This window comes from Diospyros lotus, chromosome 6 (assembly GCF_014633365.1).
Source record: "Diospyros lotus cultivar Yz01 chromosome 6, ASM1463336v1, whole genome shotgun sequence".
Classification (NCBI taxonomy): domain Eukaryota; kingdom Viridiplantae; phylum Streptophyta; class Magnoliopsida; order Ericales; family Ebenaceae; genus Diospyros; species Diospyros lotus.
In genome coordinates, this window is record NC_068343.1 from 12,034,756 (window position 1) to 12,052,956 (window position 18,201).

Consider the following 18,201-nt stretch of genomic DNA (forward strand, 5'->3'; position numbering starts at 1 on the left):
GGCTAATTAAGCCTAAGCAAAAGGCTTCTGGTTGTTGCAGTCGAGATTGTTGCCATAGCTCACGCCCAAAATGTCACAGTATCTCTTGTAGAATCCAATCCGGTCTTCAGCCCGCGCATTAGCGCCTTTCCCGCATTCGATTCCGCCATTGATGATGTTGGTGATCACCCCATAGCCAGGCACCCTGCCGGCTGCTGTATCCGCCGGAGAGGGCCTCCATTTGCCGGTAATGACGTCATGGCATGAAGGCTTCGGTGACTGTGGAGTCATCCAGAACCAGAAGGCTGTCTTGAAGGATATGGTTGCGTCGGTTGCAACGAGGTCTGGGTTATGCAACAGGTCCGACCCTATGGCCTTCCCGGCTGGACCATAATTGAAGTTGCTGCCAAGTTCATGATGCATCACGCGAGAATTCAGCTCATCATGATAAATTCACAAACAACATGACCATATATGTATGTCTGTTCAATGAGAGAGAGAGAGAGAGAGAGAGAGAGAGAGAGAGAGAGTTACTCACTATGAGATTTGGATAGGGCCTCGTCCAAAGTACTTCTTGCCAGGAGCACAAGGCCACTGTTGACTTTGAACACAGTAGTCAGGGGGATTGCCTTGTTCTTTAAGAAAACAGTACCCCCATGCATATGGGCCATCTGGTGCAGTCGGCCACCCACCTATATATATATATATATATGTATATGATCCATCCATGTCATTAATTAATTATTTCAGTATAAATAAGAAACATTAAATTTTCCGAACCTGTTATTATTTAATCTAATTAAAAACATAAGAGTAAAAAAGAAGAACGTACCGGTAGTTTCGTGGGAAGTCTGAGCAAGAAAAGCGGCAATCTCTCTTTTGCGGGTGTTGACATCTCCAGTGGTTCCAAAAGCTCCGAAAGACTTGGCCGCAGCTATGAAAGCCTCGTAAGTGTAGAACCCTTTGCCCTGGCAATTGCCATCATTGCGATGCTTCAACATCTTCTCGAAGAGGTCTTTGTTGATAAGAGAACCAATGTCTTGGGCCGCCGACTCTCCCACCAGGGAGATAACGCAGCACAAGGCTAGTGCCCACAACAACCTCATTTTTTTTTTTTTCTCTCTTTGCTAGTACCGATAAGTTTGGCTTGGCTGGGATGGAGGAAGTGGGTGGCTATATATAGGCATAGAAGTGAGAGAAGGGAGGGTTGTTCAGGGAAATATGCAATGGCCTGCTTGAAGAATTTTCTACCAAAGTTCGTATAGAACGGGGAAAGGCGTGACGGTCCCCATCCAATGACTTCTCCTATGCTGCTTTAATTCCCCATAAATTATGGATAGAATTGTTGGCAACGGAAAAGAAGTTGTACCACATGGTTAATGCGCCGGATCTGAACGATTAGGTACAAACCCACCTTCATTTGACTATTATGTTTTATGTTTTTAATAAATTATTTAATTTTTATTTCTTCCACTAATCTACGTACTCTCTTATTCAATGGGGGCAGGGGGGGGGGGGGGGGGGGGGGGGGGGGGGGGGGGGGGAACAAGGAAAAACAAAGATAAATTAATTAATCAAACTATCAAATTGCATGCTATTTCTTAAATAAAATCAACTCAGTGACTTTTTTTTTACTTAAATAAAATTATATTTATATATAACTAAATTAATAAATCAAAACTGTCAAACAACACTTTAAGATAATACCAAATAACCCAAAACAATATTAAATAAACCTTTTCCGTAGGAAAATTAAAATTAAAAACTAAAAATTTAAAGTATTTTTTAGATGCAATATTAAATAACCCTTACCCATATTAAATATAAAATTATTTTACCTTGTTTAAATAATTATTAAATCCATTGAATTTCAAAAGTCCAATGATGCGGCTGGTGTAAATTAATGTTAAACTAGTGCATCACTCTCCACGGATATAGCAAGGAAAAAAAATGATCGTATTCGGTAGTTATAACAAATAAACATCACAATGAAGAAGTAAAAAATAAATAAAATAATTATGTTACAATCATGAGAGATGAACAAATATGTAACAAAAGGATTACAAGTTTTGGAAAACTTTCTTATACACTACATTTGTCATTAAATTCATTGGTCACCCATCTATATCACATATCAGTATCCTCAGTCCATCGCATGTTGTGACTCTTGACACAACAACATATAATTGTCCATGACTGAATACTGGTATTTTCAAATATTATCCCACATAAGAGTGATTGTCCTTGATTTTTGTTTATTATCATTGCATACACTACAAAAAAATTGATTTTTTGCGGGCTATTTTTTTGCGGCGGTTTCTCAAAATTGCCACTAAATTTATTAAAAAATTTAATTTTGCGGCGATTTTTAAAAAATCGCTGCTAAATTCAAAAATTAATTTAATAATTAAAAATTAAAATTAATTTAGCGGCGATTTTTTAAAAACCGTCGCTAAATTCAGAGAATAATTAAATAAGTAAAAATTAAAATTAAATAACATTTGCGGCGGTTTTGAAAAACCGCCGCAAAATTCATTAAAAATTTAATTTAGCCGCGGTTTTTTAAAAACTGTCGCTAAATTTAAAAAATAATTAAATAATTAAAAATTAAAATTAAATAACATTTGCGGCGATTTTGAAAAAACCGCCGCATAATTTATTAAAAAATTTAATTTAGCGGCTGTTTTTTGAAACTGTCGCTAAATTTAGAAAAAAAATAAAAAATTTACAAATAAAATTTTTAAAAATTTGAATTTTTTTGAATTTCAAAATTTTTTGAATTTTAAAATTTTTTGAATTTTTGCGGCGGTTTTAAAACCACCACTATAATTTAATTTTTTCAAATTTTTGCAGCGATTTAAAACTGCCACTATAATTTAATTTTTTTGAATTTTTGCGGCGATTTTAAAACCACCGCTAAAATTCAATATTTTAAAATTTTTTTGCGGCTAAATATTTTAAAAATCGCCGCTAAATCACTTTTTTTGAGCGGTTTTGAAATCACCGCAAAAAATATGACTTAGTGGCTGTTATTCCAGCGGTTGCTGAAAATCGCCACTAAATGCTCCGCGACGGCTAATATAGTAATAGTTTTCAAAACCGCCACTAAATTACGTGAATCGCCGTAAAATGCAAAAAAACCGCCGCAAAATGCAAAAAAATTGTCTCAAAATGCAAAAATATCGCCACAAAATGCAAAAAAAACTGCCGCTAAATGTTGATTTTTTTGAAATGATATGATACTGGTCTTTTCAAATACAATCCATAGAGTGATTGTCTTTGATTTTTGTTTATTGTCATTGCATATGGTACAATTAGAGGGTATTGTCTCCTTGTAAATTTGAAAGGTAATATAGGGTCAAAAGAGGTCAACGTCATTCTAGGTTGAGAAGAGTATGTCCAGCATGTTAGTGTAGGTATTCTAGACCCAATCAGATTAGTTTCTTGTTATTATTGTAATAACTGGATGAAACTAGATAGAAGTTCATATGATGTATACTGTAATTAATCTATAAAGATATAAGATGATGTATAATAGTTTCTAGACATCATTAAATGTCCCAAGTCATAGCAATGTCAATAACAGACATTGACAATTGTGAAAAAACTTGTATGTGCTATGTTTTTGCTATCGAATAGCATTGGGGGTCTTACACCCATAGGTATGGGGATGCCTAGACAAGTACATAGGTGACCAATGTTGGAGAACGTGTCAATGGATATAACTCGCCATGAAAATCCATTTTGGTTATATGTTAATGGAATTCTCATACGAGATGGGTGTAACTGATCCTTAGACCTAAGGTTATTACGGTCATCTCATAATAAGACCGGTATGCTTTGACATCGTTTCAATGAGCTTAGACAAAGACTGCACGTGGGCGATCGTTGGGCATATCGTAAGGCTTATAGAGATGGGTGCATAACCAAGATGTGACTTGTCTATCCCTTGTAGATGATGATGTATTTAAGGCACATTCGGTGGGTATTTACTTTAAATCCATGGCCATGGTGAAAGAGATTAATAAAAAATTATTGATTCACTTTCTATTTAGTGAGGATATCCGGAGGATCGAAGAAAAACTTATGCGATCGTAATTAAGCAACACATCGCCAGACTTAAGATCACAGAAGATACATTGGTGAGATAATCGAATTACATGGTAACCATGCTCGTGAAATGTTGTTTAAGGATTATGAATCCTTTTGAATATTTGGATAGACATGATGCCTTACTAGAGGTCAATCTTGTTTTATGTGTTCATATCGACACATTGCCAACATATTAGGAAATCTAATGAGTCATACACAATAGGTACGATCCTTCTTAAACTAGGAGAGCGGACATATGGTTAAGTGAGACACTTTGGCAAAAAGTTGTGCTGTCGTAGGTTCTCACAGAAAAAGAACCAATAGACGTAATGACCTTGATATGATGATGGGTCGTCATAAAAGAAAGAGTTTTCTAAAATGGTAATTGATTAAATTAGAAATAAGTTTTTAATTTAAAAATTTTCTATTTGTTAGAGTGACAAATAAAAAATAAAATATATATTTGGGTTTAAATTAATATTTGGGTTGAATAAAACATTTTGACCAAATATTAAATTAAATATTATATTTGAGTTTAAATTAGATTTGAACCAAATATTTTATTTAAACTTATAGTTGGATTTAGGCCATTTAATTAAGTTCATAGTTAGACTAGGATAAATGGGCCGACTCATATCTATTATGTAATGCCCCACTTTTTTCGGGCATTAAAGACTTAGAATTTCAGGGATATATTTTTTTTCCACAACACATAACATAAATCGTTCCCTGACAATTCCATTAAACCTTCTTAGCACACTTAACTTAGAATCAGGAAACTAAGACAGATAACATCATTACAAATGTGGAAGCTAGATTAAAACCTCAAATAAAATATAATCGTAACCACTTTATTCATAACATGATGGCCGTACCATTATTTTAACATGACATCATCAAAATATAATGCATCATAAACTAAAAGTCATGTTACGAACCATCTACAAATAACTGTCACTCATCGGCAATTCCTTTGCCTTTGGCGTTGCTGCCTTCACTCGGAACGTTTGTGTAACGACCCGTAAATCATAGTTTAATTTAGTTAGTAGCTATTGTGTTGATTTAATTTAAAGAGAATATTAATCAACAATAATAATAATATTAAGTGTAAGAATAAGTTTATAATCAAGCATTATAATAATAATTTATTATGAGATTAAGGAATTGGAATGGAGCAGTGCGTGAAGTGCTGGAAATTAATAAAGGCAATTCAAGTTAGCAATTAAATATAAGTGAATGTGTATTATATTAACAAGGTGCTTAGTAGATCAAGTGGCAGGCGTGCATAGGGGCTGGGTTGTGGACTCAGAATCGAGCTTGAGGAAGGGCTGCACTGTCGCTGATTTTGCTGGAATTTAATTTCAGCCAATTGAGGGCCAAAACGGTGCCGTTTGCTTAAGAGGCGGTGGCCTCCAACGTTAGTCCAAGCAGCTGCCACGTGGCTGCTTCCCAGCCACCCCTTTTTGCCTTATTTAAGCCCAATTTCGGGCCTGTTTTTGCAGCAACGAACAGCAGCAAATTTTGACAGAAAAGAAACAGTGAGCTCGCGGTGTGAAATTGAGAAATTTGGGCTTCAAAAATTGGATTAAATCCTGTTTAATCCTGATTTAATTATTCAGGTATGTAATTAAACTAGTAATTAATAATCTCTGCGGTTGAAATTTTATTTAGAGTCCAATTTTATTAATTTTGTCTATAATTAGAATATTACAGTTTGTATAACTTTGACCGTGTTTGGTCAAATTGAGCCTAAAGTTATCTCCGAAAAGGCAAGTTCTTTATACCCTCATTGTCGATTCTTTCGATATCAATTTATTTGACGTCCCTTCGTTGGATTTGGTTGTTAATAAATTATGGAATTTAAACGGTGTGTTTAATAATTTAATTTATTAACCTGGTTTCGAGGGTATTATTCGTTGGTTGCCTACGGGAGTTTGTATCACCCCCAATCCTATGGGAATGATGTCGTACTCACCCGGGGTTAGGTTCTTAGCTCTCGGGTATTATTATTAGATTTTTGGTTATTTATTGGCTAGAGTGGTTAGGCAGTGGGGGCAAGGGTTAGCTGTACGGTGACGGTGTGACTGTTATACGGTCTATTTTAGGCCGTTAGATGGTCTCTCCTGGTCACTGACCGCTGACTGGTGTCAGGCACTGCTGACCTACTCTACCGTTATGTGATTATAGCATGCCTGATTATTTTATTTTTGTTGCATGGTTTGATATGCACATGGGTTCGGGCTGCATGATGAGATCATCATGATTTGGTTATGCTTGATCACGGACATTTTAGATTGGTCAGGTTGCATCCAGCACGGGCATATGTATCGCGTGTGATTTACTACGTGGGCAGAGCATGGCCTGATGCCTGGATGTATGGGCGCCTTGTATCACGTTGATGCTCATTACGCCTTGCATTTTATATGCATTGCATGGTTACTGGTAGTTATTAGTTCTCGGACGGGAGTACCGTTCCGAGGGAGCCTTTGGCTCGGCTGTCGGGAGTACCGGCAGGGATACGGGTGACGGGAGTACCGACCCGGGATAGTGCGCACAGGTTTGTGGTGATTTATGTTGCCTTTCAGGGCAGCGGCAGGTTGGTATGGGACTTGGGAGCCAGGTGTTTTATGTGGGCTCCAAGGACCGGTATATGTTTTATTATGCGGCACTGTTGTGTTGTTGCGTCACATGACTTGTGTGTACATGTGGGTTTATATTTGGGATGATCTCCTCTTCTGTTTCGTTTATAGCCTTTCTTTTCATATAAACTTGCTGAGTCTTGCGACTCACCTTGCTTTCCATCATTCCAGGTAAGGGTAAAGCAAAAGTCGAGGGCGAGGACCGCGCTACCTAGCAGCCAGCCGTGTCGGTAGGGTGTACAGTTAGCTGCCCCCGTTTTCTCTGATGTTTTGTTAAGAGTTCTGACTCTCATTTTTGACTGTGCCCGGTTGTTCCTTGTATCTTTTATCGTTGGCACATGTGTCTGTATATTTTTATATACTCCTTGACTGCTGTTCCAGCAGGGTACTTGTAGGCGTGCATGTATATTGTTTTGCTTCCGCTGTTGTATTTTTCGTATGTATGCATGCCAGGGTATTTTTGTCTTGTGTTTGTTTCTCTTCTCTTAGGTAGGCGCTCTCGTTCGGATAGACCGGGCGGTTGGGATATCCGGGCGGGGGTGCTTACAGTTTGAATATTCTAGGGACAAAATCCAAACAAGATGTTGAATCATCTAAGTGAGAGTTCAAAACAATTTTATGAATCTATGCAAGACATGAAACAAAACCGACATATCCCCCGACATGTCCCAGTCCAAGAGAATCCCACATAGCACTTAACCCTAATCGGGAAAAATGCAATATCTCTAAAGGAAACACAACCATATCAACACATAGGCACAACACAATCCTAGCTTAGGAGAGTAACAACTACGCCTCTCCTTGACATAATGGAAAACCATCGCTACCACTTCCAACACGGAATGGTCAACATCAATTCAGGAACTTGGGGAATCACCCCACAATCATGTTAGGGATTACGTTTCCACTCAAAAGCATATCAGATCAAGTCAACAAAAATCCTGGCCACAAGATGATTAACACGATCTCTAAGAATCCATGTCCACCTCAGAAACAATGCTACCACTCAAAGGAACCTAGGGTGGTGTCCATTTGCAGCCCCACCACTTAAGCCGATTCAGTGTGGTGTCCACTCTCAGCCCCGCCACTTATCGACCACCAGGGTGGTGTCCACTCTTAACCCCTGTCACAAGTGGACATTAATCCTTGGCACGCTTCCTTAGTGTTATCACTCAAATGCCACGTCACAAATTGACATCTCACATCCCACATGAATAACACAAAAACATGCCAATGCCACATACCATAAATTGATGCATCATATAAAACAACATTTCATGTACATTATAAAACAACATTTCATGTACATTATTTATTGTACAAAATTCAATGCACATGCATAAAATATTTTGGGACGAACCTCCCACATGAAAACTACCATCATAGGTTAAACCGTTCACATACAATAAAACCCTTTGCATGTAATTAAATCAAGTTTAGGTAGAATCAAAACCCAAAACCAAATATTCAGGGTAGAACCACTCACAATAAACCAAGTTTTTAAGTAAGAACACTCACATTGAACGTACTCAAAATGTCACGATTCTCGTGCATAACCTCGATTCACGTGTCAAACCTCAATTAACCATATTTTTACTCAATTTTCTCAATTTTTCTATAATTTTCTCTTATTTTCTTCTTATTTTTCCCTCGATAATTCAAAAATAAATATCTTCTCAAACATTTTCTCAAATTTTTCAACACCATAAATCATAAAATAAATTTAAAAAATAATAAAAGAAATTCCAGAATTACCCTTAGTCTCACGTGCCTAGCACGTGTCTGCGAGTGAAGGATAGCCCGTGTAGCTCACGCGTTAATCATTTTCTTCGGCTTCGGTACATCGGCGATGCTAGATTTTCCACCCACCTTGCCCTACTCCTCAAGTTAATCAAAATGATACCCTTGGATGCTTGAAACAATGGCTGGAAGCACCCAAAATAGCCGTTTAAAGCCTCAGTTTTCGGCGATACCTAATTTTCTGACCACCATTTGAAACCCTTCCAAGTCGACACAAAAATGCTCCAAACTCTTCAGAAATGCTCCTTGCTACCTCGAGAATAAAAGTCTTTTATCCAATCCCTTTGATTTCTCCAAAAACTTGAGAATTTGATGCCTTAAACTTTAAAACCCTCGACCTCTATTTATAGCTAAAAATCGGCCACCTCACGGGTAATCATCGGCCAAGGCTTGGTCCCCAAGCTTCCCTAGGCCATGATGAACCTCCCCCAGGCCAACCTCGGCCGTCCTATCACAGAAATCGTGGACTTTTTCTAGAGGCCATGCAAGTTTGTAAGTTTCACACTTGCCGACTTCTGACATTTACACTTTGACACCTCTAGCTTTTTTTTTACATTTTGGCCCTTTCCTTAAAGCCCCTAATTTTCTCAATAATTCCATTAAGACCCTCAAGTTTTAAACTTCTCATTCCATTCCCAAAAATTTAGAAATAACGTCATTTTGACCTCCCTTGGGAAAAATTAAAAAATTACACTTAGGCCCTAATGAATAATTTAACCTCTAATCTTTTTGTTTCAACCCGAAACCAACTCAAGGTTGTTCTACTTACAAAATCAAAGTCTCTTAAGGGTTCTGTTGATTTTTTGGAAGTCTCATGCGATGATTTGGTTCTTCAGCCTGAATCATAGCTGTATCAAAAACTGTTTCTAATCCGATTTCTTTCGATGCCATAAATCAAATCTTGAAATGCTCATCAATACCATATCATTTTCCTTAGATATTTAGGCTCTTGGGCACTCAAGACTGTATCGATAATTATGTTATAGCCCTAATATTCTAAAGATTTCACTTATAGCCTATGATAAATTATTCTTAAAATCTTATGAAATTCTCGGGTGTTACATATTAGGGTTTAAGAAACCCTAGGAGGCCTTCTCCTCTATAAGTACCCCTTTAAAGGTTGTCTAAATAAATGAATGGTTTTGTTGTGATTTTTCAAGAGTTGAAAAATTGTCATTCACTTTCTCCCGTTTCTTTTCACATCGATTTGAAACTAGAGGAAGCTAGCACTCTCATTCCGCTTTTCTCGCCAAAGGAAGTGTGCCCCGTATCACGAGTTAGAGGCCGGATGCTTGGACGGTTCGAATCCACAAACGACTCAAAAATCTAAAGGTTAGATTTATTTTATTTTGTATGTGAATGCTTTGATTTCGACGTTGACCCAATCACCGGGATCGAGATAAGGTTCAAAATTTTTGAACTACGTTGTTTGTCTCGTAGCGATCTTACTTATCATTTTACACATAGCTCTTTTGCTCTAACCCATTTCAGTAGTGTTACAGGAGAAAGTTATGAGTTTGTTCATTTGCATACTTTTTCATCCAAGTTTTGTGACCATATGTATTCATAATTTTGTAATCTCTTTATCTCGTTTACAGTGTTACAATCTGTAACAATTGTCACGAATGTTTTTCTTATGTTGTGTTGTTTTCAAAAATACAATAATTAAAATTTGTGAAGTGGGGTCCACTCAAGCTCGGTGTCAGGTGAAGTTAGGTTGCCATAAGAGAAGTTTCTTTTAGAGAGTTAGTCGCTAGGATGCTCACCGCAAGGATTTCGCCATAAGGTCTTCGCCACAAGCTCGTTCACCACAAGGTCTTTGTCGCTGGCTCTTTCGCCATAAGCTCTTTCGCCACAACACTTCGCCGTTAGCTCTTTTGCCATAAGGTTTCGTCACTAGATCTTTCACCACAAGGCTTTGTCGCGAGCTCTTTTGCCACAAGGTTTTACCCTCGCCACTAAGTCTCACCACAAGGGTTTGGTTTTGCCGTAAGGTCTTGCCGTAAGGATTCGGCCCTATTGATGCTCAGAAAATAGGTTAGAAGGCTCGCGAGAATCTTCCCCTTTGAAGACCCTCCGATGCCTAAGTTAGTGCCAGATCCCAACAACTATTCACCAAAATAGTAAAAATGCAGTTAATAGGTCGAAGATTTACTGAAATCGAAAAGTCCCATTTAATCTCCTGTAGCTGGGTATTTATAGGGCACGATTATCAAGGATGGCTGGTGCTGACATGTGGCAATTACTGAGTAGAGCTTAGGCTTCGTCGAGAAGAGGTTTTTTTCTCTTAGTCGTGAGGCTGTTCGCAGCATGCTGCCACAAGGCTGACCCTCGCAGCCAGGACCTGTCGCGAGGCAGCTCGCGGCAAGCAGTCGCGAGGCTGACCCTCATCGCCAGCTTGCAAGTAGCCACGAGGATGCCCCTCGGGGGAAGCCTTTAAGCAGCCGCAAGGCTGGCCCTAGCAGTTAGCCCTCGCAGCAGGTTGTCGCGAGGCATCTGGCGGCAATCCTTTTGCCGCCAGTTTTTTCTCAAAATTTTACTTTTTTTTCTCCCCATTTTTTCATGGCACAACATGTTGATTTTTAATTTGTTTTCCCAATTTGGTCTTCGGGTATAACATGACACCATTATTCAGTCAAGTGGGTGATGTGAACTGTAACGGCTTATCTCTCGAAGCCCCCGCTAGCATAAAAGATCCATGAAAGAGTCATTATTTGGATGATATAGAACAATAACACAAGCCAACAACAAACACCAAACTCAATGCAATACAAACCATAGCTTTCTAACAACGAGTTACACAGATAAGGTTGACAACAAAGTACTTAAGCTCCACAAACTGACAAAATAAAACGACACCTAGGACCGTTTATTTAGGATAGCTTTGCACACGATACTACTATCCAAAAGATAGGTCCCACCACTACTCAACGAACCTGTCAACTAAGGCACTTCCCTTATCTGAAATGATGGAAAGAAAGGGTGAGTCACAAGACTCAAGAAGTATAAACAAGAACAAAGGCTAAGGCTTTGAGAGAATAACCTAGCACAACCTACACACCATGTGCCCAAGACATACACATGCATAGCATGAACCACAAATCAAAGGAAAACCGCATAAATAAACATGCACATAATGGTCCTTGGGGCCCACATAGAAGACACCGGCACCCAAGTCCCTAACAAACCTGTCGCTACCATAAACTGACAACCATGAAACCACGAGCCAAAGATAACCTCAGGTCGGTACTCCTGCCTGAAACGGAATAATACTTTCGTATGTAATGTCAACCTCAAGTTGATACTCCCACCTGAAATGGAATGGTACTTCCACGTGTAATGTCAACCTCAGGTCAGTACTCCTGCCTGAAACGGAATGATTCTTTTGTGTGTGATGCCAAACTTAGATAGGTACTCCCGCCTGAAATAGAACGGTACTCATGTCCGCAATAATAGCCTTGGATCAATACTCCCGTCTGAAAGATGTACCTCAAGAAATCAAAGTCACCGCACATATAGAATCATGCAATGCAACACATAAGAAATGCAATGGTTTCTACAGCATAAGCATGATGGTAAGGCCCCCATAAGCCAAGCATTAGGTCATGCTGTAATACCCGATAAATTTGGGTTAATTAAAAAGAAGCAATTTATTAGAGAAATGGGAATTCAGAGAAAATTGGTATTTGAATAGCCCAAAAAATTGATCAAATAGACTACCCGGAGTGCCCTGGAGCCGAGATGCCAAAGGAAAATGATGTGGAATTAACGAGCACCCCGAGATAGGATTTATGGTGCCGAAAGAAATTGGATCGGGAACAGTTTTCGGTATAGCAAAAATACAGCTGCCAATTAGGCTGCAATACCGAATTGTTATAGACGACTTCTCTGAAGTCAACGGAAGCTTGAGGAGGCTTCGATTTTTCATAAGAAACAACCCTTCAGTGGTTTCAGGAAGAAACAAAGAGGTTTAGGGCCAAAACGAAAATTCGAGCCTAAGTGCAATTTTTCGAAATTGCTAGAGGAAGACCGAAATGATGATTTTTTGGAATCTTCAGGGGTCAAAATGATGTTTTAGGACTTGAGGGTCTTAAATGCAATTATGAAAAGTTAAGGGGTTAAGTGAAAAGGGTCAAAGTGAGATAGCCCAAAAGTTAATGGGTTAAACTGAAAATTTTCAAAGTTGGCCAATGACCAGCACATGGTCGGTGGGCCATGGCCGAAATGGACCATGGGGTTGCACGAGGCACTGTCAGGGGAGCATCTTTTGTAAAGGAGGATCCAACAAGGGCCATTGGGTTGGCCAAAAAAGCAAGAAAATCCGATCGAAAATGGCCGCGCGATCGAGTGGCTGCAAAATTCTTTTTGTGGTCGGGTAAGGCTCGTTCCAGGGCCATATGAGGAAGGTAGATGCTCTAAGGCTCATGGGCTAACCGATTTGAGGCATTTGAGGCATCGAGGATGCTTATAAATAGGGGTTTCGAGTTGGCCAAAAATGGGCAAGTTAGAGCTTCAAATCGAAGGCTCAACCGAACGAATTGGAGGCTAAAAGCATAGGGCTTTTGAAGCCCATGAGCTAAGGAGAGTTTCTGGAGAAAATGGAGCATTTTCGTGTTGGTTTTGATAGGTTTCGAAGCAAATCGGAGTTCGGAGGCGGTGGTCTGGCCGAGACTTCAAACGCCCGATTGGGCGCCTTCCAGTGTTCCTTTCAGCCTCAAATTTAAGCCATGAGGATCGACTCAATGAGGGCTTTCAAGAGGTGGAGTCGGCTAATTTTTCCGGCGTCGCCGTCGCCGGGGAAGATGACCGACGCGTGCCGGTCACGCATTGCACCTCACGCGCCCCTAGTCGCCCTAGCACGTGCAGGTGCGTGCGAGCACATGGGGATCGGGAAAATTCTGAAAAAATTATTGAAAAATCAGGAAAAATATTTTATGAAGGTCCGTGTAGAAAAATTTGAATTTCGGGTTCCCGATGTCTCGATTTTAGCATCAAAGAACCTTGTTTTGTGTGAAAATGCAACATCCGGGTAAATCCAGTATTTTTCCTTTGAATTTTATAGCATATTATGAATTGTTATGAAGATAAATTTGAGAAAATAGTCTCGATGTATTTATTGGGATTTTTAGAAGGAAAAATGAAGGAAAATAGAAAATAAAAGGAAATAAATAGAATATTGAGGATATTTAGTGATTAAATATTATTTTATGATTGTGGAGATCGAGATGATGTGATTGGCGCAACTTTTGAGAGTTGGCACGAAAATTGAGGCAGGACACGCATATCGAGGCGATGCATGCTTTTCGAGGAAATGCAAGTTTATCTCAAAAGGTGAGTTGTTCTATCCTGAGTATGATTTGGTGAGTAATTTTATCCTAAACATGGTTTGTGAGTTATCCTACCCTATATGATATTCATGAGATGATTGTTTATATGCATGCTATTTATGAATGCAATATTAATTTTGTCATATTACATGGAAAGTCATGATAATTGCATGGCACGATATTATTGTCACATTGATATTTGTGCATGGGAATGGGATGTCGCTCCCAGAGTGTAGCCGTAATTCTCCAAGGGCGTTGAGAGAATAACGTTAGGCTTATCCTACAAATATTTGGGATTTGCCTAGGATTCCTAGCCGGGCTTGCGGGTCAGGGAAGTTACACTAAGGGCAAATGTTGTTCATATTATTGTATCATGCATTTGTATATATGTTTTGGACCCTCACTAGAAGTTTCATCTTCTAATGGGTTATGCCCCTGGAACATTCAACGTTCCAGTTTAGACTTGCAGCTTAGATAAAGAACATGTTGAGATGAGACGGTACATGATGGCGTGGCCAATGGACTCAGCGAGCTGAATTGGATATATTTTAGCTTATGCTTTATTGATGTTTAGCCTTGTTAAAATATTATGGAATCTCCATGTATTTATGTATTTCAATATTGAGGATATGATGTTAATTATTGTACGAATTCTCATATTATAAATAAAGTGATTTGATTATGTACCATATCAGGTTTCGATTATCGCTTCCGCATTTTTAATGATTTGCTGGGGGTTTTGTTCGGGACTCGGTACTTAAGGTTTAAGTTATGTATCGGGAAAGAAAGAAAAAAATAAATTATGTATATTTTGGGCCCCAGCATAGTGACACGCTCGATAAGAGAAAAGCGGGGTGTTACACATGCTACAACCACATAGGAACCCACACAGGAAGAATACTCTAATGCATATGTTCACCTATCATACCTAAGTCGACACTTAACAGGCTAACTGGGTTATACCAATGCTCACACCTCCCAACACACACAAAACATGTCCCTCAATGAATGCAACGCAATTCCCATGTGTCACAATACCATGATATGCACAATCAAAGGTAGGTGACTGGCAATGCCAGCTTTCTTGGTCCGTCTATGGCTTGTTACAACAACCAATAGTTAACAGCCATACATCCAACGATCAATTGTCACGACCCAATGGTCGAGAACCAGTAACTTTGTACTCCACACCCTTAAACTCACATAAACAAGTCTCTAGCCCCCAGTCACAACAACTTACACTAGAGGGTACCCACAACCACAACCGACCCTCTAAGAACCTAGTCCTACTTGGGTTTGGCATCATTCCCTAAGAAATAAGGGCTATACAAAGTCTCATATCGGTTAGTAAGAAATAACACACAAATCATAAAATGGTTATCACGTGTGGTCACACAATTAATGTAAGCACCCCCGCCCGGATATCCCCAACCACCCGGACTACCCGAACGGGAGCACCTACGGGAGGAGAAAAGTAATAAACACCAGACAAAGACCACCCCGGCATGCATACACAAAAAAAATAAGAACAGTGGAAGCAAAGCTCAAGACATGCATGCACTATGGGTACCCCGCTAATACAGCGGTCACAAGATAAATAAATAAACACAAACTCCTGTGCCGACATACACAAGACTCGAGAAAACACCTGGCACAGTACGAAATAATAGAGTAAATTCTACTTAGACATCAGAGTGGATAGGGATTGACGAGACTGCCTGTACACCACACCGACTCTGCCGTTAAAGCTGACTCCCTTGCCGTGGCTCACGCCGCCACTACCTGGAATGATGGAAAGCAAGGTGAGTCGAGAGACTCAGCAAGCACAAGGAAGAAAAGGCATAAGGCTACTCAAAACCAGAAATCTCACCCCAGAATAAACCCCCAGGTACACACAAGCCATGAGACACTACAACACAACAGCTCAATAGCATAACAAAATAAAAGCACATATCGGTCCTTGGGGCCCACACAAGACACATGGCACCCAAGTCCCATACCAACCTGCCGCTGCCCTGAAAGGCAACAAATATCTGCAACAAACCTGCGCGCGCTGTCCCAGGCCGGTACTCCCGTCACCTGTATCCGTCGGTACTCCCGACAACCGAGCCATAGGCTCCCTCGGAACGGTACTCCCGTCCGAGAACTAAATACTATCAGTATCCATGCAATGCACATAGAAATGCAATGGCGTAGTGAGCATCAACGTGATACAAGGCGCCCATACATCCAGGCATCAGGCCATGCTCCGCCCACATAGTAAACCACACGCCATGCATATGCTCGCGTTGGATGCAACCTAACCAAACTAGAATGTCCGTGTCCAAGCATTCTCAATAAATGGATATCCCAATATGCATCCCGTACCCATGTGCATATCAAATCATGAACAGTGATACAATGTATCTAATCATGCAGTAAATCACATACCGGCAGAGCTTGTCAGCAGTGCGTGGCATCGGTCAACGGCCAGTGACTAGGGGTGTCCACCCGACGGTCCACATCAGGGCCGTACCATAGTCTACCCCAACGTCACCAAACGGTTGACCCCTGCCCCACTGCTCAATAGCTCTAACCAAATCATAAATAAATCCGAGAAAAACTGTAAATAAAACCCGTACGACTAGGAACCTAGTTCTCTAACTGGGTTCAGCATCATTCCGAAAGGAATGGGGGCGGTACAAACCCCCTTAGGCTCACAACGAATAAAATTATAGAAGCCTCAGATTTAATTTAAATTAAAACAAATGAATAATAGTTCAACCAATAAGGCAATGTGCCGAATTAAAGTAAGGGAGGTGATAAAATACAGGAAATCACGGGGTTTCTCACGGGAATTAAAGAATACGAGGAAAGGGATTGGAACTTGCCTGAAATTAGCTGATTCCGACCTCACTCGAGCTCCCGATGCAAATTAAATCATTTCCTAGCAAATAACACAATCGGGACTCAAATTAATTAATTTTAATCGCGTAAAATTTATAATTTAAACGTAACATGCTTCTACAAATTTTTACCCATGTACCTGATCACTTCCCTTGTCGAAAAATCCCAAAATTCCTTTATTTTTTTCTTTATTTTCTTCCTCCTCCTCTTCTTCTTCTTCTTCTTCTTCTTCTTCTTCTTCCCTGCTTCACCCGCGCCTGCAACTCCATTTCTTCTTCTCCTTTCCTTTCATTCTTCTTCTTTTCTTCTTCATTTTCCTCTTCTTCCTTCCTTTCTTCTTCTTCTTCTTCTTCTTCTTCTTCTTCCCCGCGCTGCTGCCTCCTTCTTCTCCTCCCACGCATCCGGCCGCCTGCAACCATGCATGGCTGCGGCCGGCCTTCTCTGTCCGGCCCTCCGCTGGTCGCCGGGCCTGCCTCCGGCCATCACCGCGCGCCACCGCGCCGCCCCGACTGCCGCTGCTTCACGTCGCCATGGCCGCGACTTCTTCAAGCCGCGGCTGCTCCTCGTCGGCCATGGCAGTGGCTGCCATGGCCGATTGGCCATCCCTCTCTCTCGATCTCTCTTCCTCACTCTCTCGGTCTCGATCTCACCCCCCTCAATCTCTCTCGGTCTCGATCTCCCCCCCTCAATCTCTCGTGAGCTCTCTCCCTGCTCGCTCCCTCTGTCTCTCACTCTCTGTGTTTAGATTTTTTTGGAGAAGGTCACTGTGTCAATCTTGGCCTCCAAGCCATTCACGCGCACCACAGCCACAAATTAAACTTATTAATTAATTAATTTAAGTTAATTTCTTAACTCATTATTATTATTTTGATTATATTATCAATATGTATTAATTAATTAATTCAAATTAAGTTAACATAATTTACACATTTTTTATTATTAGCAGTATTATTTTTACCACTCTTTGATTACCTTAAATCCTCAAATGCCAAAATTTAATAATTAATCAAAATTTAATAATTAATATCATTACCGAAATTTCGGGATATTACAATTAATGCGTAGAACCGAATCACGGCAAGGGAAGAAATAAGATATGTAAAACGATAGGGACTTGCATAGGGTTTGGAGAACACGAAAAGAGGGTTAGAAACTTGTCTTTAAACAACTGATTCTCGTATCTCCTACACTCCCACTGTGAAGTAATGTGTTTTATGAAAAATAATAAGATTACGGCTCATACTAATCAAGTCTGACCGTGCAAAACGTGTAATTTAAACATACGACGCTTCTACTAATTTTATCTCGATTAAACAGAATTTTCTCCCAATTTTTTCCCACTTTTCTCCCATTTTTGTTACTGGTCGAGCTCCCTCTTCTTCTCCCATTTCTCCCCTCATTTTTACTGCTCAAAAACACCTGAAATGGGCTTTAAAACAGCAAAAAATGAATGATTGAGGCGCGGCCACGTGGCAGCC

At 39.9% G+C, this 18,201-nt stretch overlaps 1 protein-coding gene across 1 annotated transcript in view; it reads right to left on the bottom strand.

The window, feature by feature from the left end:
* Positions 1–1,143, bottom strand: part of LOC127803440 (basic endochitinase-like) — a 1,339-nt gene extending 196 nt beyond the window's left edge. The window contains exons 1-3 of the mRNA XM_052339656.1: positions 812–1,143; positions 518–671; positions 1–382 (exon numbers count right to left, since the gene is read on the bottom strand). The exon at positions 1–382 is cut by the window's left edge and continues 196 nt beyond it. Coding sequence (XP_052195616.1) covers positions 13–382; positions 518–671; positions 812–1,085 — 798 coding nt within the window. The 5' untranslated portion in view covers positions 1,086–1,143 and the 3' untranslated portion in view covers positions 1–12. The remainder of the gene's footprint in view (positions 383–517; positions 672–811) is intronic.
* Positions 1,144–18,201: the final 17,058 nt, after the last annotated feature.